The sequence below is a fragment of the Nyctereutes procyonoides genome, unplaced genomic scaffold (assembly GCF_905146905.1).
Source record: "Nyctereutes procyonoides isolate TBG_1078 unplaced genomic scaffold, NYPRO_anot_genome, whole genome shotgun sequence".
Classification (NCBI taxonomy): domain Eukaryota; kingdom Metazoa; phylum Chordata; class Mammalia; order Carnivora; family Canidae; genus Nyctereutes; species Nyctereutes procyonoides.
Window position 1 is genome coordinate 55,682,481 of NW_026575043.1, and position 22,648 is coordinate 55,705,128.

A 22,648-nucleotide genomic window follows, 5' to 3' on the forward strand; every position below is an offset into this window, starting at 1 on the left:
TTGAAAATGGTTTAGATTTTGTTATGGTAAATTTTATGTTATGCAGATTTTAGCGTACCTGCTCATAAAAATAAACGAAAGCGAAGATATTGGAGGCAAAAAAAACGTTCCTGCCCTCACTCAGCCAACACAGAGGGCCTGCCCTGAGTGGAACAAGGCCAAGAGGGTCCTGTGCCTTACAGACTTATTACCACAGGGGCTTCAGTCTCTTATCTCGTGGAGCCCGGTGTCGCCCACCACTGACCTCCTGGTGCACGTACAGGAGAACCTGAGAACGACACGCAGACTTCAGAGAACAGTGAGGGGTTCAGTGTCTATTGGCATTTGACTTTGAAGCACAAGTGCGGGTTGAGTCTGATGGGCGCTGTCTTAGCCCCCAGCCCTCAACTGGGCAGGCGGGTATCTGGAAACCTGTTCTGAGAGGCCTCGGTGAATGCAGGAGACCCAGGGACACTAGAGAATCACGCAGCCCCTTGTCAGCCCAGGTCCCAAAGTGGAGTCATTCTGGGGACCCTGTTGCAGCTGTCCTCCTGAACTGAAATAAACCAGCGCCCCCCTAGAGCTGACTCCCTTCTGGAAGCAGAAACAGCCCTTGCCCCTCCCATCACTGTCTTTGTTCCAGGGTAAAATAGAAAAAAAAAAATTTATTTTGGTCTTTTCCTTGCTTTCACGTAGCTTAGAGAAATGAAACAGGCCAAACAGCCCAGCAGGCTCAGTGCATTCCTATGTGTCTGTGACAGGAAAGGAAATGTGGTATTAAGTTGTTGGGGTTGAAATCCCAAACCCTCAATTTCAGAAGCAGAAAGACAGAGCCAGTTTCCTTCCAGCTGCAAGGGGAACCCTGGACCTCCCTGCTCGGGGAGGGCCTTCATCTCCTGATTGGGTCACGGACCTGCCCCCTGAGCCAGGACCTCTAAGGACACTCCTACTGGAGAAGACGACTGACCATTGAAACATAAGTAGGGCTGCTTAGTCATTCACTTGACAGTTGCTTCTCGAGCACCCACTGTTGCGGGGGGATAGAGTGGCAAGCATGGCAGATATACCCCGTCACTCTCAGAGGACCCATGGCCTGTGGAGAGGCGGGCGCTCCAGGTGCTGTCGCCCAGATGATGCTGGTTATAAGTGAAGAGAAACCCTCTGTAGGGAAACAGAAGGGGGCTCTAAGAGATCCTAGGGGTAGGGAGACACCTGACCTAGGATTGAGTGTCAGAGGATGTGTCATGGAGGAGATGACATTTCCTCTAACACCTGAAGGTTGGGCCAGGCTCTGAATGGGAAGGGGAGGAGCTTGCCAGACAGAGGGGCTGCCTTTGCAGAGGATCTGCCGCATTCCTGGAATTGAGAAGGGTCTACATGGCTGATGTGTATAGCAATTAGAAGGATAACTTGGCAAGAGAGGAGGTGCTAGGAGGTCATCTGTGGGCAGTGGGTGGCCATGGAAAATCTAAATGTATGGGTGGGAGGGAGTCACACAACTAGATTTGTAGAGGGGCTTAGGGAGACCACTATGGAGCTGGGGATTTCAGTTCAGGGGTTTGATCTCAGCCAGTAGAATCAACGTGCAAGAAGATTCTGGTATCCCTTTCTTGGATGCATTCTCTACCTGTTTCCATGGTTTGAAGCAGCCTAGGAGACCTGATATATAGTTAATTGCCATCACTTCTCACACAGAATGGTACAAGCAAGGGAGAGAATGTGGGGTGTGTTGGGCTGCTGTGGAATCCATGGGTGGACAGCGTAGCTGAGCCAGTGGAGGACACTCAGAAAGGTCAAGGATCTTCACTTCATTACCTGCTCACTATGGCTGGGCCCTGTACTAAGCACCCCTCGCACATTACCTCATATCATGCTACCACTGTCATTCTACGGTGGAAAATTTGGTCGACCCCATTTTCTCCAAGAGGATGTTAAAGCATAGAGTTAACACCGGAGGCTGATCAGTCTTGAGAGATGCCCAAGGTCTAGGCTAGTGTGAGAGGCGGCCCAGGGCTGCAGCCCCAGAGCCTGTACTCCGTAGAGCTGCAGAGGCCTGGCCCTCTTTGCCTCATCTGGATTTGGAACTAACCAGCTCACCTGAATTCTCAGCATTTCTCTTTGTGATGTGACTCCCCTCAGAAATAGTGCTACCTTCGGAAGTGGCAAATTCAGGTTCTGGGGATTAGTTGACAGAGGCCAGGACTGGGACCCACACATTGTGACCTTAGGTCTGTTTTAATTGAGGCTTTTCTTAATTGAGAAGATGACGTAAAGTCAATCATTTTAAAGTGCATAATTCAGTGGCATTTATTTAGCACATTCACAGTGCTGTGCAACCACCACCACCATCTCGTTCCAGAATGCTTCCATCCCCCCAAAAGGAGAGCCAGTACCCATTAAACAATAAGCCCCTGGCCCCTGATAACCACTTATCTGCTTTCTAGGTGTACAGATTCACCTGTCCTGGACTCTTCATATAAATGGAATCAGACAATGTGTGGTCTCTGTGTCCGGCTTCTTTCCTCAGCATCGTGTCTTCTCCAGTCGTTCAGGTTGTAGCTCGTATCAGGGCGTCTTCCTTTTTATGGCTGAAGAGGAAGAAGCCATAAAATGTTTTTAGTGTCTGTGCGCCTTGTTCTTAGACCAGATGAGCTCTCACATCCCTTTAGCTCTAAAATAAAACCAAGGATGAAGGAAGGGAGGAAGGGAGAGAAGAAGAGAGAAGAGAAGAAAATCAAGCTGCCAGAGGCTTGAATCTTTACTGAGCTACTGAATTTGGATACGTATGAAAAACTTCATTACAAAGCAATTTGCCATGTAATTTTCACAGTAAACCATGTCCTCAAACACTTTAATTACTGAAATGATTAGCTATGGGCTGAAATGGTCAAAAGGTTTACAAGTCCGTCTTTACTGAGGCCTGTTCCCTTTCAACCTGAGGGCACGGGCACTGCCAAGGAAATGGCAGACGGATGCGCGGCATCTACCTAAGAGCATCAGGTGTAGGACGTGGGGCCCTGAGGGACACAGTGAAGGCCCAGAATTCCCAAGGGAAGAAAAGGATGACACGGTGGCCTTTGGGGTTCTTCCCATTGCTGCCATTTCTGCCACCAAACCCCGTAGCCCCTTGCCCTGCCATTAGAGCCCCTGCCAGTGTGTCCACCGCCTCTGTCACTGTCAATGAGAGCACACAGGCGATGCACCCTGGTCCCCACCGTCCTCCTCCACCAGCAGGTCACAGAGCTGCTGAGATTGTCTTTCCCACACCTCTCCTCGGTCCCCAGGAACTAGGACTCCATCGGCCTGTTACCCCTAATAAGCACAGTGAGCAGGGGCAGGTATTGCTGGCTCCAGGCAGAAGCTATTTTATGCATCCAGTGGACATCATCGTAATCTCACTACCCAAAGGAAAGCAGTCCCCAGCGGGCCTTCTGTGACTCAGATCTCTGAGGCAGATCTTTTTAATTATCTATTGAGCATCTGTTCTGGGTATACCCTGGCAAGAAAATCTCCAGAAATAGGAAAATTAAAACTTAAATTTTTTTTTTTTTTTTTTTTTTTGCCATCTAGGAATTAGCAGTTTTGCTTGGGAGATGCTGAGAAACGGTCAATGAATACAAAAGACCAGTGGTGACTGTCACCCATGCAGAGAAGCTCTAGGAGGACAGGAACTGGCTGGGGGGCGAGTGGTGGCTGACAGGCCCAGAAGGCACTCGCCAGTGGGCAGCAGGCTCTCATCCTTGGCATCTTCACCTAATGGTTTCCCTTAAATGTTTCTGGCCCTTCAAGATGAAAGGTCTCACGGTTTCTCGCTCCTTGCCTTGGTCTGCAGGTTATCATCATCTGCCTGGTCATTCTGGATGCCCTCCTGGTGCTGGCCGAGCTCATTCTGGACCTGAAGATCATCCAGGGTGACAAGAATAACTATGCCACCAAGGTAGAGTGCCAGCGGCCCCTTACTACAGTTCATGTCTGTTTCCTGAGGTGGGCAGAGGGGGGCAGATTGCACCCACCTGGGAGTAGCAAGTCCTTAATGGACTAATTGGGTGCTTTTAACGAAAGAGCAGAGAAAATGTCTTTCTTTTCAAAATTGTAGACAAGCATCTACTATAGAAGGAAACCTTCTCATTTTACTTGATGGCTTGAATCTCGAGTGGTGCTAGACCGCTAAGCTGGGGTGTGTCACTGCTTCTAGAGGGAGGATCTAACCAAGGGCTTGATACGATCCCATGTTTAGCAGCAGATGAGCTATTTCTCAGCCTGTCAACATTCTGACGTGGTCCCTCTGCTGGAGATCTGCCCACTGGTTTTTTCCCAATTCACAGCTGCTGCCTGAGCCCATCCCAGACATTTGTCCAGCTTTCCCAAGGCAGCTGCTAGCTCCTCAGTCTCTTTTAATCTAGAAGAATCCTCCCACCTTGCCTCCTGCCCAGAATCTAGCCAGTCATTTTGTGGGATGTCCCACATTCTGGACTTGTCTGTTTCCCCAGAGGTCCTTCAACTTGTTCATATTCTTACCTTGTCCTTGTTCTGTAACCTCTGTACACCAGAGGTTAGGTCCAGTTAGCACTTTTCAGTGCTTGGCTGATGGGCTGTTTTCCTTATAGCGTGGCACGTCACTATCACTGATACTCAGTGGGATCACTTAAGGTAGTAAATGCTGAGCTGTTCCACTGTCCAGGGGCACTTTACTGTTGCAGTTATAAATAATCTGCACAGTGACACTTGACTGCCATGTAAAGATCCTCATCCCCAATTAGCATCCACCTGATGGTCACTGCCCAAGTCAATGAATACACTGGGGGATGCAAACTGAGATTTCTAGCACTCATTTTACATCTAGTAGGTGGGGTTTTTTGGTGTTTCATTTTTTATATATATAAAGAGGAGCTTTCCTTTTTTCCCCATGTTTGTGTGTATCACTAAGGACTCATGGATTATTTTTTTTATTCAGTGTATTACAATCATATTCTGTTCAGTGTCCGAATTGCCCCACTAAATTTGGTCACTGTGAGTCTCTTTAAGCTGACTGCTATATCCTTTTAACATGACTACATAGTCTTTGAGCATTTCCTTGCTTTCTGGCCCAATATAATGTCCCAGCTCACTTTGTACTTTCCCTGTCCTAGAATGGAAGTGGTTACTTGAATGAAAACTAGTACTTATAAATCAAGATCTGGCAACCCTCTTTAATTACCATCTACCTTGGTGATCATTTCTAGTCAGTACTTAAGAGTCAGCCTTGGTCTTTAACAATTACATAGAGCTCCATTTGGAGGCACTGTAATGCATTTGACAAGTGCCCTCTAACAGATATTTCTATTCTACAAATGATGTAGAAAGTCTTTTGTCTGCAAATGATGCTGCAGCAAATATTGCTACAACATGCCTTTGTGCACATGTGAGCGAGCATGGCTTTAGGCTAAATTCCTAGCATTGGAATTACTGGGCCAAAGGGCATGGTGGAGGTTTTCAATCCTGCCATTGGGAGCAGAGGGCAGAGCAGAGCCCTTGTCTGTGGTGCCCCAGCTGTAGCCCCAGTTGGAGAAGAGCTCTGGTGGAGTTTGGGATGGGTCAGACGAATGCAATCACTCTCTGGTGCCCGGGCAGGTGCGCTCAAGGCCAGGTCCTCTGGGTGCCGTGCCCCAGCCTGTGGCCAGCCCTGGATCTGTTCTCACTGTGCCTCCTCTGTCATCTCCAGGTGTTCCACTACTCAAGCTTTGCCATCTTGACGCTTTTTATGATGGAGGTTTTTTTAAAATTATTTGTCTTCCGCTTGGAGTTCTTTCACCACAAGTTTGAAATCCTGGACACCTTTGTGGTGGTGGTTTCCTTCATCCTCGACCTTGTCCTCCTGTTCCAGAAGCATGAGTTTGAGGCTCTTGGGCTGCTGATTCTGCTCAGGCTGTGGCGGGTGGCCCGGATCATCAACGGTACGGCCCCTGCTCGGGGTAGCCACAGAGGGAGTGCTGGGTGGGTGGAGCCTGGGAGTAGACCTCCAGGTCCTGGCTCCATCTCCTCCTGGTTAGTGTTTTCCAGAGAAAAATGAAGTGATCTGATTTGGTGTCCCACCACTGCCCCTATGGTTACAAACTAAGACATGCTCAGAGGGACCACTTTTCTCTGTCAGGCCTCATTTTCCTGATTACTAGAAGATATTTATAGAAGAGGCCAGACTAATCTCTGGTTAAGTCCCTCCAGCTTGGTTCCCAGAGTACCTTTGTTTTTAATGTGGTGTTTCCTAAGAACATTCTCCCAAGCCTCATCCCCTGGGTGTGTGTGTGTGTGTGTGTGTGTGTGTGTGTGTGTGTGTGTGTGCAAGGATGCTGAGAAATGCAGCACCCTGGATTCTGCCCCTTGGAGGAAGTCACAGCATTTATTGGCATGAGGGAGACTCTGAGAACTCTGGGTTCCCCAGATTAACCAAGTGGACACTTCAGGGGGAAATAACCCCTGTTAACATGTTGTAGACTTTGGCTCTAGAGAACACACTTGGGGAGCTAATGCTCTACCAGACTTCAGGTAGAGATCCTACTCCTTATACACATCCTAGTGGTGCAGAGAGGCTTCGTTTCTGAGAAGCCATGTTTCTGCTGTTAGCTGCTCGGCTCTCAGTGAACTAGTCAGAGGTACTCAAATCCATCTGTGAACCCACCACATCAGAATCACGTCCAGTGCTTCTGGAAGTCTGGGGTAGACCCTCATAGGGTATCTATTTTTGAAGTGCTAGCAGGTGCCTAGGGTGTCCAGCCAGGTCTGGGCATCCCCAGACAAGGGCTCAGCAGGCCAGGCTGTAGGTCATAGGTGAGGAGAGTGAGTGAGGCAGGCGTGGAGCCCTCTAACGTGAACACAGGGGTCTGGCAGGTAAAGTGTCATATCTCCAACTCAGGGCTGTGTGAGGGGCTCTGCCTGTGGACACTGTGGGCTCCCCCTGGTTTTAGGAGCCAGTTCAGATCTACTTATGAAAGCCCATTAAGCATATTCATCTGGGCTGTCAAAGGAAACAAAGGAAGCTTTTCACTTATTGAATAAGCTTATACTAATTGATTATTCATTGAACAGAAAAATATTCTGTGCAAAGGTTATGTGCCATTGAGGTAGATGAACCATTACTAACTATGAATGACTCATGAACACAGTTACTACCCATTACTCTATCACACCATGGTGACATTTGCTTTTGCAGATAAAACCAGAAGCCTGAGATTTGTTAATTTTCTTTGTCTTAATGGTAGCAGGCCATAGGACTGCCTAACGCCATTGCCGCACTGCTATCAAATATAGTGGCAGGACAGTCTGAGAAGTCTAAAAAAGCAACACAAGCTTTAACTAGACTCAGACAACCAAGAATGCCAGGGACCAGGGGCCATGGCTCCCGGGCGTCATGGCCACCAAGTCCAGACACGGTCTCTCTTACTTGGAAGGTACAGAGCATCCCCTGTTGCTGCACAGTCTCTTGAGGCCATGTCCCCCCTGTGGTGTGGGCATTTATAAAGGAGCTATCAGATAAGGCTGATAACCCCTCTGTTGGCCAAGACATAGTTGATTACCTGACAGCTGACCTGGCTGTAGCTGTGGAAGGCAGAAAACTGGGAAAGTGACAATCCCAAGGCTAAGCTTGAGCATTTCCAGCCTTGAACTTTTGTGTACAGTATTGCTGCTTACATGTGAAGGAGCTTAACACTCATCTGGTCAATGACTATTAAGGAATTCTTAGCCCAAGTGAGCTGAAAGGAAATATTTTACAACTGGGTAGTGAGTAGCTCAGAAAAAAAAAAAAAAAATTCTGACTCTCCTAGTTCTGATGCCTTTAAGCAAATGGACTGTTTTGTCTGTCACCATTCTTCCCAACTATATACACTTATGAGGGATACAGGGTTGTTGTTTTGTTTTGTTTTTTTTTCAAATGGTTAAATTAGAAACCTCTATCACTGAGACCCTCAGTTATTTTACAGGAATAATTATCTCGGTTAAGACACGTTCAGAACGACAACTGCTGAGGTTAAAACAGATGAATATACAGTTGGCCGCCAAGATCCAACACCTTGAATTCAGCTGCTCTGAGAAGGTAAGAAGACATTTTTGGGAAAATGCCATCTGTTTGCCTTCAGCACAGAGCTTCACTAGGCCAGGCCTTTGCTCAGACATCACCCTTCGCTCAGTCTTCCTTGTCCTTTCAGATTCAGATTAGGCATCACCTCCTTCCCCAGAGCTATGCCAGGTGTCCCTCCTCTGGACCTCCTGTCACTGCAGTCACCCACTGGGCCCCAGCTGACCGTAGCAGGCTCCACTGGCAGACTCCACCAGGAATGTAGCCTCCATTCAGCTTTGCATCCTTGGGGCCCAATGAATGATTGCCACGTCCCTGGCAAGGTTCAGAAGGTAAAACTGAGTTATCTGTCTGCTTTTGTTAATAACAGGAACAAGAAATTGAAAGACTGAACAAGCTATTGAGACAGCATGGACTTCTTGGTGAAGTCAACTAGACATGTACCTGCTTCGTCCCAAAGACAAAACTCTGCCTCACAGGCTTGCACCTCTGATGAGAAAGACAGCTGCCCCTCCTGGGGACCGTCTGGGGGAGAGATCTGGTTTGATGCCTTTGCCTCACCCCCGACCCAGCTCAGATTCTGGGGGGTTAGGGTGGGGGGAGTCTATGGGAAGGCTCACTCTTTCTTGGTGTGATCAAGAGCTTCCCATCCCATTCTCACCCCATATCACAATGTATTACAAACTCTATTTTCTCATGTTGAACACCTAACTCTTGCTTGAAAATGAACAACGAAGCTGGACAACTTCTAGTTGTATATAAAATTTAATCTCATCAAATGTACTTTCCCATTTCACATGTGTGAGGAACCAGTGCATCTTTTCATGTGAGCATTCTGAAAGACAAAAGAAAAAAGGAAGCTACCTTGGCTAGCAGCCCATTCTAGAAAAGTCTTATCTTTTCAAACTGTTCTAAACATTCCCCCAGGAGGTTGTTCACAGGTACCCAGCCCCCTCTCTGCAGCAACCAGCTTTCTAACTGGCTCTACCCTGTTCTGCCACCTGACAACATTTTCTCAATTACTGTACAATTAACGTATAAAAGAAACTTTTTCCCTCGAGCCCTCCTACTCTATTCTTTCCAGCATCAAAGGCTTGGAACTGCTCTGTGGCATCCCATACAGCCCATCAGATGGAGAGCTCCAGTGCCTGCCACAGAAACAGCAATTAGACCCAAGACTCCCTGTAATGAAGACGACACTGGGGGGAGATCCCTTCACGAGACCGTATACTCTACTCACATGAGTTTATATGCAGTATTTTGCTATTTTTGTATTTATCTCCACGGGACATGAACTACAACAAGTAGTTTAAAAATAACTCATGTTGAGGTGGATAAACTGGATAAACCCTCAACACCTATGCTACTTCAGGGTCTGTCCTCTTCCCCATCCTCCCAAAGGCTCAATTTGGTTTCCGCACATGACCTATGTGCTAACAGTACTGGAAATCACCAAGACCAGGTGGTACCACATTCTAAGGTCAACCAAGTAGAATAAAATTTCCAAAAGGAGGAGAGTGAATGGAGGGGAAGTGTGTGGTCTGAGGGCAACCCTGCAGATCTGTGGTAGAATCTCAGGATGGCTCCAAGGGAGCCCAGGCCCCTCGATTCTGGAGGTGCGGTGCTGTCTCCTTGATTAACAACTTACGTCAAACAAACGGAAAGAAGAAATTAAACGGCAGCCTGGCATTGATGGTTGGCCGAGCTCTGAAGCCTGCCTTCGCAGGTGCAGATGCATCCACAAAAGTAACCGCAGTGGAAATAAGAACCGTCCTCTCATTTCCTGAGTTGGTCTGTAATAAAGAGAGTGTTGTGAGTCCTGCTTCCAGTGTGTGCTCATGTGCACAGGGTCACAAGGTGGCATACCCTGTGCTCCCTTCCCTCCTGGGGCCACGGTCAGCCCATCTCCTAGGCGCATGCAGGGCTCCTCATACGCTCACTTGGATGAGAGGATTTTTACCCAGGCTGTCCTAACCCACCAATGTCAACCACAACTCCATTTTCAAAGAATTTTAAAGATCAGCTCCAAACAAGAATGCTACTGTGAATTCAACTGTTGTCAGTGGAATTTTTTTTTTCTCTAAGAAAGTGCCAGATTATTTTAAGAATTCAGATTGTTTAAATTTCAGTAATCTTTTTCACAAAATAAATTTCACTATCACGCTTGAGTTTTGTCTGGACTTCTGTCTTAACCCACACCTCGAAACCCCAGTTAGACCTACCTCAGGAAAGGGGGATGAAATGAGACTTGCAGTTACGTTTACAATTTTAGCCTGTGGGTTCAGTAAGGACCCGTATTTGGTCCACTTCACTTCTATAAACAAAGCCACTGGGAGCTGGCAAGAATCCTGCAAAACAGAATGCCATTAATCAATCTGAACATTACACAATTTCATGTCAAACTTAATCTGCACTTCAGAGCTTTAATTATAAAGTGTTTCACATATTACAAAATGTTCTGAACAAGAGAGTGAAGAGACTCTAGAAGTTCAGATAAAAACAGCTGAAAGCACATATTTTAAAGTACTCAATATTCCCAAAAATATTTTAACACTTAAAGCATTTTTCCATCCTCTCCTGTTTCTAGAAAGGTCAAGATTACTTGGAAGTTGTGGAGATCCCAACAACAAACCGCAGAACCTTGGGCCTTAACTGCCCAACTTCATCCACCTCAGAGATTCTTGAAGGGAGAAGCTGGCATTGAGTGGGGAGGAGAGGATGGTGGTAGTCATAGAAATTAAACCTAATTGTGTATCACGTTAAGATGCACCTAGAGGAAATGTAAATGTTTTCTTTTCATTTAATTTCATCAGTTGGCAATTAAGATGTTACACAGGGGTATCAGCCGAGGGTAAATTGTCAAAGATGCTAACTCTCCATGGGTGCTGCCTGCCTGCAGGCTGGAGACCTGGGAGCCAGCCTGAGGTCTCTGCCCCATGGAGGAGCAGGCGAGTGGGCCTTCTAACCCTTTCCCTGCCTTTACATCGTGTTTGTTGGCAAATGTGACAACCACTAAAGCTGCATGATGAGTAGAAGGGATTCCATTGTAATCCTTTACTTTGTGTTATGTTTGAAATTTTCTGACAATAACAAGTTTGTTTGTTTAATATGCCTCTTCGGGGCATGAAAAGCTAGCAAGCCTGCTAAATTTGGTGCCTGCCAAAAAGGCACTGGTGGAACTCCTTAGCTGGGAACTGCCTTTTAGGAAGTTTGCAGGCTGAAAAAGCCTTGTAAGTATCTGTTATTAGAAGAGGCAACACGCAGTGGTAGAAGCGAGCCTAGCACATGCGCTTGTGTCTGCTGCCACCTGAGTTTCCTGCAAGGTAGGTACCAAACCCTCTCTGGGCCCTCTGAGCTCCCTGCAGCAGCACAGACCCTGAAAATGCTAATGTCTGCACTGCCTCCCAGGCGGTTTTCCCTTCTTAGGGGGTAGTAACAATGTCTTAACCTGTTTCTGAGAAGCCAGAAATGATGTGGCTGGTTCCGAGGGGGCAGAGTAGAGACAAGAGCAGCAGAACAGCAGGAACTACTGAGTAATCACGGGTCCCTGCTGGGGACTGAGGAGGAGGGCCGGATCAGAGCCAGAGAGCTAGTCCTCACCCTCATTGTCCCCCTGCTATAAATATGCTAAGCAGATAATGAGAGGTCTGAGAAGCTGTGACAAGCAAAAGCTGGGCAATTAAAGGAGAAGATGGAGAGCACGCCTCCAGTAACGCCTCCAGTGACTGGCGGCCTACACTCTGATGGCTGAGACAAAAGAAAAAGGTGGGCAGAGGAATCACGTGTGATCAGGAACCGCTTTGTAGGATGTCAACTTCCATTAAACTCCTCAGGCAACTTTGGAACTGAAAGCTCTCACTCAAGTGTGGGCTGCCTTTACAGACCAGGGAATGATGGCTTGGGGAGCCCCGTGGACAGGACGAGTCTCACGTGTCACAGCACTCACGCTCCTCTGCCCTCACACGATGCCTTGTGTCACACCAACAGTGATCACAGGAGGGGTCGGCATGGTGACAAGTCCCCATGTTTGGAGCAACAACTAGGCCCCACAAACGTTACTTTGTTTAACTCAACCACCTCAGGAAGCTGATACTCCAGCCTCACTCCCTATTTCACAGGTGAGGAAACAGGCTCAAACCCTCACAGGCGAGAGGGCTCACTAAGGGCACAATCAGGTCTCAAGACCCAGGCCCATCTGTTCCTGCCCACAGCTCTCTCCCCCTCAACAGGTGGCTCCCCTGGCTACCTCTACCTCCCCACTGGGCAGAAGAGCAGTGGGAGTAGGAGAGGCCACTTGCACGTGGCCTTCAACTTCCCCTTTACCTTCATGTGGGATGCCTGGGTGATGAAGTGGACAGGGACCCAGTCCAGCACATCCTGGGCCTGGGAGTTTCCAAAAGGGGCAACATAATCTGGGAAGCCTTGGCCCTTCAGGAGGTTCTTCACTTTCTTCACTGCGAGCTGACACGTGATGGCTTGAGGCAGTCTTTTGGGAAGGAAAAAGAGGTCAATGGAATGGGGCTGTTCATTCCAGCAGTTCTCGCTTATCTCACTCTCCAAAAGGATTATTTGACAAAAGCCAAAATGCCTCTGCCTCTAACTCTGAAAAATCTTGGTTGGCCATGGAAAGAGAAAACAATGTTTCCCAAACTGTTCCATTGAGAGGCTCTGTAGAAGAGATCTATGGCCAAAAGTTTGGGAAACAGTACATGCCTATGTCCCTCCTGGAGCACACTGGCATATTAAAGGCTCTGAGAAGTCCTTACAGTAAGGAATTACATTTTTTGTTTTTAAAGAATTTTTGTTTTTTAAATATTGTATTTATTTATTTATGAGAGACACACAGAGAGAGAGAGGCAGAGACACAGAGGAGAAGCAGGCTCCATGCAGGGAGCCCGATGTGGGACTCGATCCCAGGACTCCAGGATCACGCCCTGAGCCAAAGGCGGCGCTAAACGGCTGAGCCACCCAGGCTGCCCAGGAATTACATTTTTAACTTTAATTGGGTTGTTCCTCAAACAAACGAACTGGATCACAGACATACCCCAACTAACTCTTTGGAAATGTAATCCATGGAACAGCCTCTGAGAAATATTGGTCTAAAGTGATCAGAATCAATAATGTAAATGGTATGTGTCGGTCTAACCAAAACAATGCTATAATTACCCTGGGGGATGTAGGGATGAGAAGTGACTGGGTGGTAGGATAGTGACTGGGTGGTAGGGTAGTGGAAGAAAAGAGAAAGAACCAAATTTTTGTCTTCCATAGTGGGAACTCAACAATTCATAAAACCAAAATATCAAATAATATTACACACAGGTTATTGACGTATTTGGGAGTAAATTTCCAAAAAATCAGCTACAGGAGTTTTAAGTGATCTCCTGCGGAGTAGGGGAAATGAGGGTAAGGGCTGGTGTCTTTATAATAAGCCATGCAGGGCTGGTTGACATTTTTCATATGTGTTTGGTATTAGAAAGATAAAAACAGAGATCACATTCAGGCTTCTTCTTAATGGGTTTGTTACACCACATATATTAAGTCAGAAATATAGGAAGGATTTTCAAGCAATGTATTTTTGCTGTGAACTCAAGTGCTATGCAACCTTAAAACCTACACAAGCATTGGGATTTTTATCCTGCCACATCTGATAAGAAAAATGACTGCAACAGTTTTCCTTTGAATCATGACAAATGGTTTATGGAGGTGAAAATTAAAATTAGAAAACACAAGTACTGTCACTAGTGATAATGGGACTCACTGTGGCTTTCACAGGCGCTCGCTGGCTGATGCAGAGGTTTGATTAAAACGGGGAAGAGTAGGAATGCTTTGTTCTCTGATCAACACAGACAAGTTCCAAAAGAAGTAAGTTCCTCTCTTACCTTAGTTTACAGCCAGATTGCATATCATAACCAAATAACACTGGGGTCCGGATCCCCTCTACTGCTAAGCAGTCCTGCTCCGCTGTGCTACGAAGAACAGTAAGTTGTCCGTATCTGTTCATGGTCTGAATAATCCCAGATATTCATAAAAAGTTAAGGGACAATCACCCAGTACTAAAACAGTCCGATACTCAGGAGATGGTGACACGTGTATGACAGAAGAAATGAGTGAAACCCAAATATCCCTTCTCTGGGCCTCTGCGATTTTGACAGTTATTTCCCAGGGCAGAACAAAAAAATAGTTCCATTTTCCTTGAGTAGTAGATCCTCAGAAGAAAAGTCCTCAGAAACCGTTCCTCCAAAATAATTCCAAATTTTCAAAACTACTAAATTTGTTTAAGAGTCTCTGCTTGAGTATGTAATTAAATGTATCCAAAAGTCTGTCAACTTTTCTGTCTTGAGATTTTCATTATAAAACACATTTTCCTGGACCATCCTGTTTCACCCCCAACCACCAGCCACACACAACCCCACTTGCTGTGCAGCTGGACCCACCACCCACCAGAGCTACCCGGAGGAAGTCCTGACCAAAACTAACCTCCAGCCCACAGGACCCTCACCAATAAAGAGAAGAGCCACACAACTCATGGACAGGGAGATCAAGCTTCTCCACAGAACCAAAAAGGATATCCCTTCTGAGGCTGAAATCCAGCAACTAATGGGAGCCCCACAACATAGCCAGGGTTTCCACTGAGAAGAACTGGCTTTGTATTTTGCTGAAAGACAATGCAGAGATGCCCCCAAATAATTCTCATTTTACTAAGGAAGTAGGGTGAAAATAAAATGCTTTTCACAGTAAAATCTGGGATTTCCAACCAATAAAAGAATTTCTCCCCCTACTCAGAACTATAAATATGTCTGCTGAGTGTAGGAGTACATCATTCTATAAAAGAACAAGCTCACGTGGAAGAGAATCTTATTCCCGGAAAGGAAAAAGACACAAGGACTCTGCCTGATTTCATTACAAACACATGCTCCGTAAAGCCCTTTGTTTAGTACAAATGGATAGGTGGTAATATTTCTAAACTGAGATTTTTTTTCACTGACAAGTTATGATTTTTTACTTGCAATTAAATATGTGTACAAAATTGATCAAACTTACCTGAATGAAATGAATTTCAAACTTCTGCTCCAATGGAACTACTGCCTGGCTCACTGTCCCCAGAAGGAGAGAGAGGCCAGCCTGTGTTATCTCACCTGCAGATGTGTATGTGAGGCTGTACTTCACCTAAAAACAAAATGGTACTCCAAATATACCTGTGCCCATTGCATTTTGGTAGCTGTATCAACTACTCAAAGTACATACAGGAGGCAAATCCTTTCCTATTTCTCTGCTCATGGAAGCTTTTCTCTCCTGTCCCATCAGATTTCAGGAGGCAATGCCCCAGTACCACCCCCAGTTGACAGAATCATTGGAGCCTCTCTGCACCTAGTTACATGAGTTCCAAATCAGCAGGTCTGAGTGGAATATGATCAATTTCTGCAGAGAAAATGTGTTAAAAACAAAAGCAATAACAAATTCTGATATATTCTTGAAAGTCACTAGGTTTGCAGAGAAAAATCACATGTGATTATTTCAGAGACCTCAATTAAAGCAGCATCCTCTAATAACACAGCATAAAGCCAAGAAGGTGGGAAATCAAGAACACCAATACCTGAGGATGGGCCAGAACACTCTTTGGAGGGCATTCAGTTACTGCCTCAGGCCTGTGCAGCTTGAGTCCACCACACACAGACTCAGCTTTCGAAGCCAAACTGGGCACCTACCTCAAGAACGACGTTAGTGCAGATTTTAACATCCCCAGCCTCAACCAGGGTCTGATTCAACATGACCGTGTCCTCCAGTTGGGTTAGTGTTTTATTCAGAGACTGAATGAGGATGGAGTGAACGGTGATAGGGATCTGGAAAGTAAAGGAGACCTGGCTCACAAGGGACACTGTCCAACAGAGATGAGTGGGTTACAGTGATGAGAAACTGGAGACAAATCCTTGCTAATACACAGCTCAGCAGAGGAAAGCATGCTACAGAACAATATGCATACTCTAACTGCACACTTGCAAAAATTCAGATATTTATACGTACATACATTTATATACAAAATACTAGAGAAGAATATAACCAAAGCTTTGAAAGTGGTTATCTCTGAAAACCTATGTTCACACAAGAACTTATACACAAATGTTCACAGCAGCATTCCTAACAGCCAGAAATAGAAAACAACATAAATGTCCATCAACTGATAAATGGGAAAATAAAATACAGTGTATACATGTAAAAGAATATTATTCATCCACAAAATGGAATAAAGTGCTGACTCATTCCACTACATAGATGAATCTTAAAAACATCATACTAAGTGATAGAAGGCAGACACAAAAGGTCATATATTACATGATCCCATTTATAGGAAATGTCTAGAGCAAGCAAATCCTTAGGGACAGAAAGTAGATTACTGGTTGCCCAGGGGCGGAGGAAGAAGACTGGAGAAGAACAAGGAGTCCCTGCTAATGAGCACAGGGGTTCCTTCTGAGGTGATGAAAATGTTCTGGAATTAGGTGGTGGAGATGGTTGCACAAGCTTGTGAAAAAAACACTGAACTGTACACTTAAAAATGCTGAGTTTTGTGGTATGTGAATTACATCTCAAACATTCACACACACTCACAACTCCATCACACTACCCAACATGTGTAAATGTACTCTCACCTCCAAAGCACAGCTCCTACCAATAAATGCACTCGCCCTATACACACAGATGCATGTTCTCCATAGTCCCAGGACACAACCCCCTGATCCCTACCCCCCTACCTGAATATATGCTTGACCCAATTCATGCACAACTTCTATGCACACCCTCACACATACACACTAGGTGGTGGGATTACTGGAAGAGAAAACAAAGAAAGACAAATCTTTCAAGCAGAATCAGGAAGCTCTGAATAACCCAGTGCTATTAAAGGACATCTTTCATTTATGGCCATTGCCAGCAGAGTGACAAGCAGCAAGCAATCCTTTAAATGATTCAATCCTCTAGGGAGCTGGGCCTCTTCATACTGTGTGACAAATCTGACGTTTGTGCTAAATGTCAGCACTTAGAAACCACTGTTCAGGAAGGAATCTACCTTGTATCTAGTTGTTTATATTGCTTTGAACTTTGCCCTCAATCGTGTACCATGCTGTTTAGAATTCAAAATTACTAAGTGTTTAACTATCATTTTATAGATAAATAAGTAGTTCTTACATGTCTGCTTCTATGACCAAGAAGACCTGTAACTATCCTTATAAGTCAAACTCTAAGAATGTGACATGGTTCGGAAGCTGTCAGGTGACAAGAGTGGCAGAAGGGCCACCCCAATCACAACACCCTCCACATAACAAGCCCCTCTCTATGTAAAAGTTACACAGGGAGTCCCGTGCTATGAGTCCATAAGCTCTTCAGTGTACGTCCTCAGACAATCCTGGGTCCCTTTATTTGAACCTACTGATCCCTGGTTCAGCAATATGTGGTTCCAAGAAAACGTACCTCCTTCCACACCAGCCTCTGATGGAGCCATTTGGGTGGTATGTGGGTGTGACTGGCAGACACCACAGGGTCCAAGTTAGACAAACTTTGGAAAGATGGACGGATGAGGATAGGTGACAAGAGCTGCACTGGTACAGCCACTGGGATAGTCAGAGAGTGAAAATGGTAGGCCTACCCTGGTTTTCTGAATGTCCTATCGGGTCATATCCCATTCCCACACCACCCTGTGCAGATACTTACTGAAATTATAGAGCCAGAACTTCATCTTTCATTGATGGTTCAGCAGATATTAACTGATCCCAGGCAATCCTAACGGGCTGCACTTAATGGGGAGCCTGGATCCAATTTTTATATTCCTGAGCATCTAACAAATCTTAGAAGTTGCTTTTTAAAAAAACTTTAAGCAAATCTCTGATTTAAGACAACTAACAGACTTCAAACATGCACTGGACTTACTGTATGGCACACAGTACATGCCTTCCATAACACCCATCATCCTCACAATAGGTCTTCCCTGGTTGACTGAACCTAAGTATTCACTCAATTAACACATAACCCACTGAGTGCCCAATACCTACTAGGCACCACCCTTGGCACTACAGATATATCATGATTAAGGCAGAGAGGGTTGCTGCCCCCACAGACAGTTCAAGTTTTGAATGGTAGAATCAAAGCACTTTTTAAAAATTAATTAATTTATTTATTTTTGTGCATCATAAGTTTATTCCCGATGCGGGACAGATTCTTTCCATCCCCCAAGTGAATCACATGCTGCCCTGGAGAGATCTAGGAGATTCTCCTGCCATATCCAGGGAAGGAGTGAGAAAGGCAGGTGCTGAGGACAAGGCAGGCTTTGCAGTTCCCCAGTCTATTATCGTCCCCTCCTCAAGAGAGGAGAGCTACTCCCCACTATTAATAGTCTCATCCACTCATCCCTTAAAGAAAAAGCCTCCACTCTTTAAAAAAACAAACAAAAAAAGACCAAAAAAAATCCCCCTCAAATATGGGAGGGAGGAATCTCAGGCTGTGACTTGAGGTGAAAGGTCACTAACAGAAGAGGGAAAGGGAAGGGAGAAGGAACCATCACTGTTTCTGCTGCAAGGCCTCCTTCCTCGCTGCATCCTGCAGCAACTGTGTGTCCACCTCATCTGCCGGCAACTGCACGTAGCGGACCACTGAGCCACAGATGAAGCAGTTCTTCACTGACAACATGTGAGGATATTTCTCAGGGTCTGTGACACTGATGTCAGTTAGTTTGATGTTGAGATACTGATCCACAGAATGGAGGGTTCCACAGATGCTCAGGTCATTCTTGAGTTCCACGACCACATCCTTGCCCACCAGGGACTTGAAAAAGGAATAGAAGAGCATGGCGCTCGAGATGCGGGACGCCGGTGGGACCGGGGAGGAAAGGGCTGGGAACTGCGGGCCTGGGGCCGGTGGCAACCCACAAAGCACTTTTTAGAGGTTAGAGGTATTTGAGAGCTAGTTTATTATATGATTTTCAAACTGGATTCCTAGGATCCATAGAATTCCTCAGAAGGACCAAAGAGGAGAGAGATGGGAAGGCCAGGCAGGTGGAGGGCTCTGGGTCCCACCCCTGCTCCAACCAGGGGCTTTGGATTCAATCCAAATTACACACTGGGGAGAGTTCTGCTTGAGATCACATTTGAAAAAGCTCTGTAACTAAAACAAATATGAAAATACCTTCACAGATGAGGAAATCCAGGCCCACACACAGAAGTGTGAAGTCCAAAGTCACAAGACTATTTCCTTCCAAATGTCTATCTTAAACACATGTTTGTAACTTGAGACTTAATGAAATCAGTTACAGTAGGTATCACTGCCCCAAGTGCAGCCTGAGTGCCAGACACTGCACAGAGCACATCATGTGCATTCTCCCACTTGAGCCTCACATCGGCCTCTGGGGCAGACACTTACCATCTACTGGACAACTGGGAGAAGTGAGGCACATGTCACTTGAGAAAATAATGGCAAAGCTGAATTCTGAACGAAGGGTAGCCAATCCCATGAGCTCTGAAAGACTGTAACAAGGCCTACACCTTCGGCCTCCTTGGGAACTGTATTCACAGACCCAAAAATAAGGGGTAGATGCATTTTCCTTTGCTCTAACGTAACCACAGAAGACCTTGGCCACCTGATCACAGCCTGATAGAACCTCCAGGCTGGGTTACAACAGAACCTCCACGCACACCTCACCCCCTGAAGCTACACTGGGAATGTTCTGCCCCCACACAGGTGTGGACATTCAGGGGCAAGATACTTCTATCGTCTACGGGCACAGATGGCATCCTCGGAGCTAGCCAGCTCTCCAGACAAGAGACCAAGAATATCCCAAGATATGCCAGGGGAAGCACAGAAACCAATCACGCCCATTGTCTATCAAGACAGCTATGCCATTTAAATATGAAAAAGTGCCAACTGCAAAAACAGAGAATTTAAACATCTGCCCCTTTTGTAACTACAAAACGGTTAGCTACTAGGGAGCTTCCCTCTTCCATTACTGCTTGCCTTTTGGCAAATGATTTTGTTACTGACAGTAAGGTATCCTTGTAATCCTAAGTGTATTCATTTCAAAGGGCTTAGGAATAAGACAGTGTATTATAAACTACCTTACTTTCCATCAAGAAATACTCTTACCAGGACACTTGGGTGGCTCAGCGGTTGAGCGTCTGCATTTGGCTCAGGGCATGATCCCAGAGATCTGGAATCAAGTCCTGAATTTGGCTTCCTGCATGGAGCCTGCTTCTCCCTCTGCCTAGGGCTCTGCCTCTCTCTCTCTCTCCTCTGTGTATTCTCATGAATAAATAAATAAAAATCTTAAAAAAATAAATAAATAAATACTCTTACCTCTGCCTTTCTTCTTAAACCAGGTACCTAAACAAAAATAAACAAATTTTGTTAAATACAATGAAAAGAAGCATTTTTATTACCTTTTCAGACTACAGTTTAAAGGGCATAATTATCTTATTAAAGACTTCATAAAGAGGAAAACAATTTTCTTAATCAAGACCTGCCACCTACATATTTATATATCTATGTCACAATCAAAGAGGTAATTTTATGTCTTCCTTCTATATTCATTTCCTTCAGATTGGAAGCTTAATAGAATAGACCAGCCTCACAGAACTGGTCTCAGATGCCTCCATGCTTCAGTATCATTATTCAGGACTTTCCACATGGTCATGAGTGACACAGCACTGTGGGAAAGACATGGCTCCTAGCCTTCTGGTCACCCTCCTGCACCTGTCCTCACTGGAAGGCCACCATCGCTGGCCCAGGCCACTTCCATTGCCTCCTAACTGCTCTTCCTACCTCTAGCCGAAACCCCTCAAGGGAGAGCTCCTACCTCCCCAACACAGCCAAGCACTCTTTCCAAAGGCACAACCTCCCTTCACTTTCCATTCCCATCTCCCCCAGCCTCACTTCTCATCACAAGACACCCTACGGGGCCAAAGGAAGATTTGGGAAAGGGGCTGAGTAGACACGTCTAGGGAGGTCTGTTCTGGGAGAGCTGTGCCTGCACACCAGAGAAGTCATTTCTGAGACCACCAGGAGAAGTCAAATAACTGGAAGAATTCACAGGCCTATGTACCTGACTTATGAGAAGAGGGGAAGAGGGAAAGTGAAGGGAGAGGAAAAGCTTAAACTTGATTCTGAAGGCTGCAACCCGGATGAATACCGAGGTCATGGACCACTCTACTCCTTTCTTGTTCCCCCAAAAATAAGGATCAGGAGGTAGAGGTTCACAATAATGGAATGGTTTTCCATCATTGAAAAACCCTTCACCTCTCGTAACCCTCCATGCTATCCGCCAAATGGGCCAGTGGCCTCTCTCATCCCTTCAGGTTTCAGTCACTGCAACCAGAAAGAACTGATTTCCTGCCTGCTCTTCCCTATTTATTTCATCCGCCAACCAGAAAGTAGATTTTCTTTTCTTTTCTGGCCTGTTTCTCAGAGAGGTATCTTTTTGGTGCTAATATGATAATTACGGTCATAGATATTAAGATGTTTTTATAATTTCTATGGTTTTCAGTTATTAGTCTTTTTTATTCAGGAGAAAGACATTATTGGTTATTCATCAAAATGAATGAAAGCCAAAAAACAAAACAATGAATAAAAGCAAAATATGAACTATATAAAAATAAAAATTATTTTAAGTGATTCTTTCAATATCTTTGATATCAGTATACCAAAGAACTAGAGAAGAAAATTTTATTTATTTATTTATTTTTTTAGAAGAAAACTTTATTTTTTTTTATTTTTTTTTAATTTTTATTTATTTATGATAGTCACAGAGAGAGAAAGAGAGAGAGGCAGAGACACAGGCAGAGGGAGAAGCAGGCTCCATGCACCGGGAGCCCGATGTGGGATTCGATCCCGGGTCTCCAGGATCGCGCCCTGGGCCAAAGGCAGGCGCCAAACCGCTACGCCACCCAGGGATCCCCTAGAAGAAAACTTTAAACTTCAGTTGTCAATCATGTACTGAAATTATTCTATACTTGTCATATTTTTTTTATACTTGTCATATTTTAAAAGGGTGCAAAGAACAGAAAACAAATCTGACGAGTAAGTTTCACTTCAAAATAATTCTTACCCTCAAAATTTTAGGGCTGCTGTAATAAGCCATGCTCAGGGCTTCAATTTCTTCACACTGTTCCAAATTGATCCTTCTGGTGCACTTAACAGCTTGGTTCACTAGAAATGCTGGAAATCATAACATTCCCAAGGGGAAAAAAAATGAGGGAGAAGAAACTTTTCCATTGTCCAATGGTAACGAAAAAATTGTAGTCTAAGTAAAACCATAAAATAATTTAAATACAGATATACAATATGCTTAAAATAGGGCTTGAAATTATATTTTTAATAGGTAATACACTCACACGATTCAAAATTCAAAGGGCACAAAAAGATATTGAGAGACTCTCCCTCCAATCCTTGTCTCCTCCCATCTATCCCCCCAGCCACCACCAGAGACAACTGCTTATCCTCAGAGATAATCAGCAACAAGTTTGTTGTGTAGCTTTCTGGAAATATTCTATGCAAATAAAAGTGTGTGTGTATATATATTTTTAGTATTTCTTTCCCCTTTTAGAAACAAATACATGTTATATAGTCTACACTTCACTTTTTTTT

General features: G+C 45.2%; 3 protein-coding genes across 10 annotated transcripts in view; 1 reads left to right on the forward strand and 2 right to left on the reverse strand.

Moving 5' to 3' along the window:
- Positions 1–8,627, forward strand: part of HVCN1 (hydrogen voltage gated channel 1) — a 33,828-nt gene extending 25,201 nt beyond the window's left edge. For all 5 annotated transcript variants that reach the window (XM_055322544.1, XM_055322545.1, XM_055322546.1 and 2 more), the window contains 4 exons: positions 3,812–3,916; positions 5,681–5,912; positions 7,935–8,047; positions 8,400–8,627. In XM_055322544.1, the coding sequence (XP_055178519.1) occupies positions 3,812–3,916; positions 5,681–5,912; positions 7,935–8,047; positions 8,400–8,465 (516 nt within the window). In that variant the 3' untranslated portion in view covers positions 8,466–8,627. The remainder of the gene's footprint in view (positions 1–3,811; positions 3,917–5,680; positions 5,913–7,934; positions 8,048–8,399) is intronic.
- TCTN1 (tectonic family member 1) overlaps positions 2,255–22,648 on the reverse strand; it is a 35,462-nt gene continuing 15,068 nt past the window's right edge. For 2 of the 4 annotated variants that reach the window (XM_055322538.1, XM_055322541.1), the window contains 9 exons: positions 22,110–22,219; positions 20,363–20,389; positions 15,736–15,870; positions 15,071–15,196; positions 14,597–14,684; positions 13,909–14,047; positions 12,353–12,515; positions 10,252–10,377; positions 8,776–9,822 (listed from right to left, as the gene is read on the reverse strand). In XM_055322538.1, coding sequence (XP_055178513.1) covers positions 9,679–9,822; positions 10,252–10,377; positions 12,353–12,515; positions 13,909–14,047; positions 14,597–14,684; positions 15,071–15,196; positions 15,736–15,870; positions 20,363–20,389; positions 22,110–22,219 — 1,058 coding nt within the window. In that variant the 3' untranslated portion in view covers positions 8,776–9,678. Of the gene's footprint in view, positions 2,568–8,775; positions 9,823–10,251; positions 10,378–12,352; positions 12,516–13,908; positions 14,048–14,596; positions 14,685–15,070; positions 15,197–15,735; positions 15,871–20,362; positions 20,390–22,109; positions 22,220–22,648 lie in introns of those variants that run through there. The other 2 variants (XM_055322540.1, XM_055322539.1) reach the window with 2 other exon arrangements.
- On the reverse strand, positions 18,397–18,910 carry LOC129507806 (U6 snRNA-associated Sm-like protein LSm2). Its single transcript, XM_055322548.1, has one exon. The coding sequence runs from the start codon at positions 18,860–18,862 to the stop codon at positions 18,575–18,577; it is 288 nt and encodes a 95-aa protein (XP_055178523.1). The 5' UTR covers positions 18,863–18,910; the 3' UTR covers positions 18,397–18,574.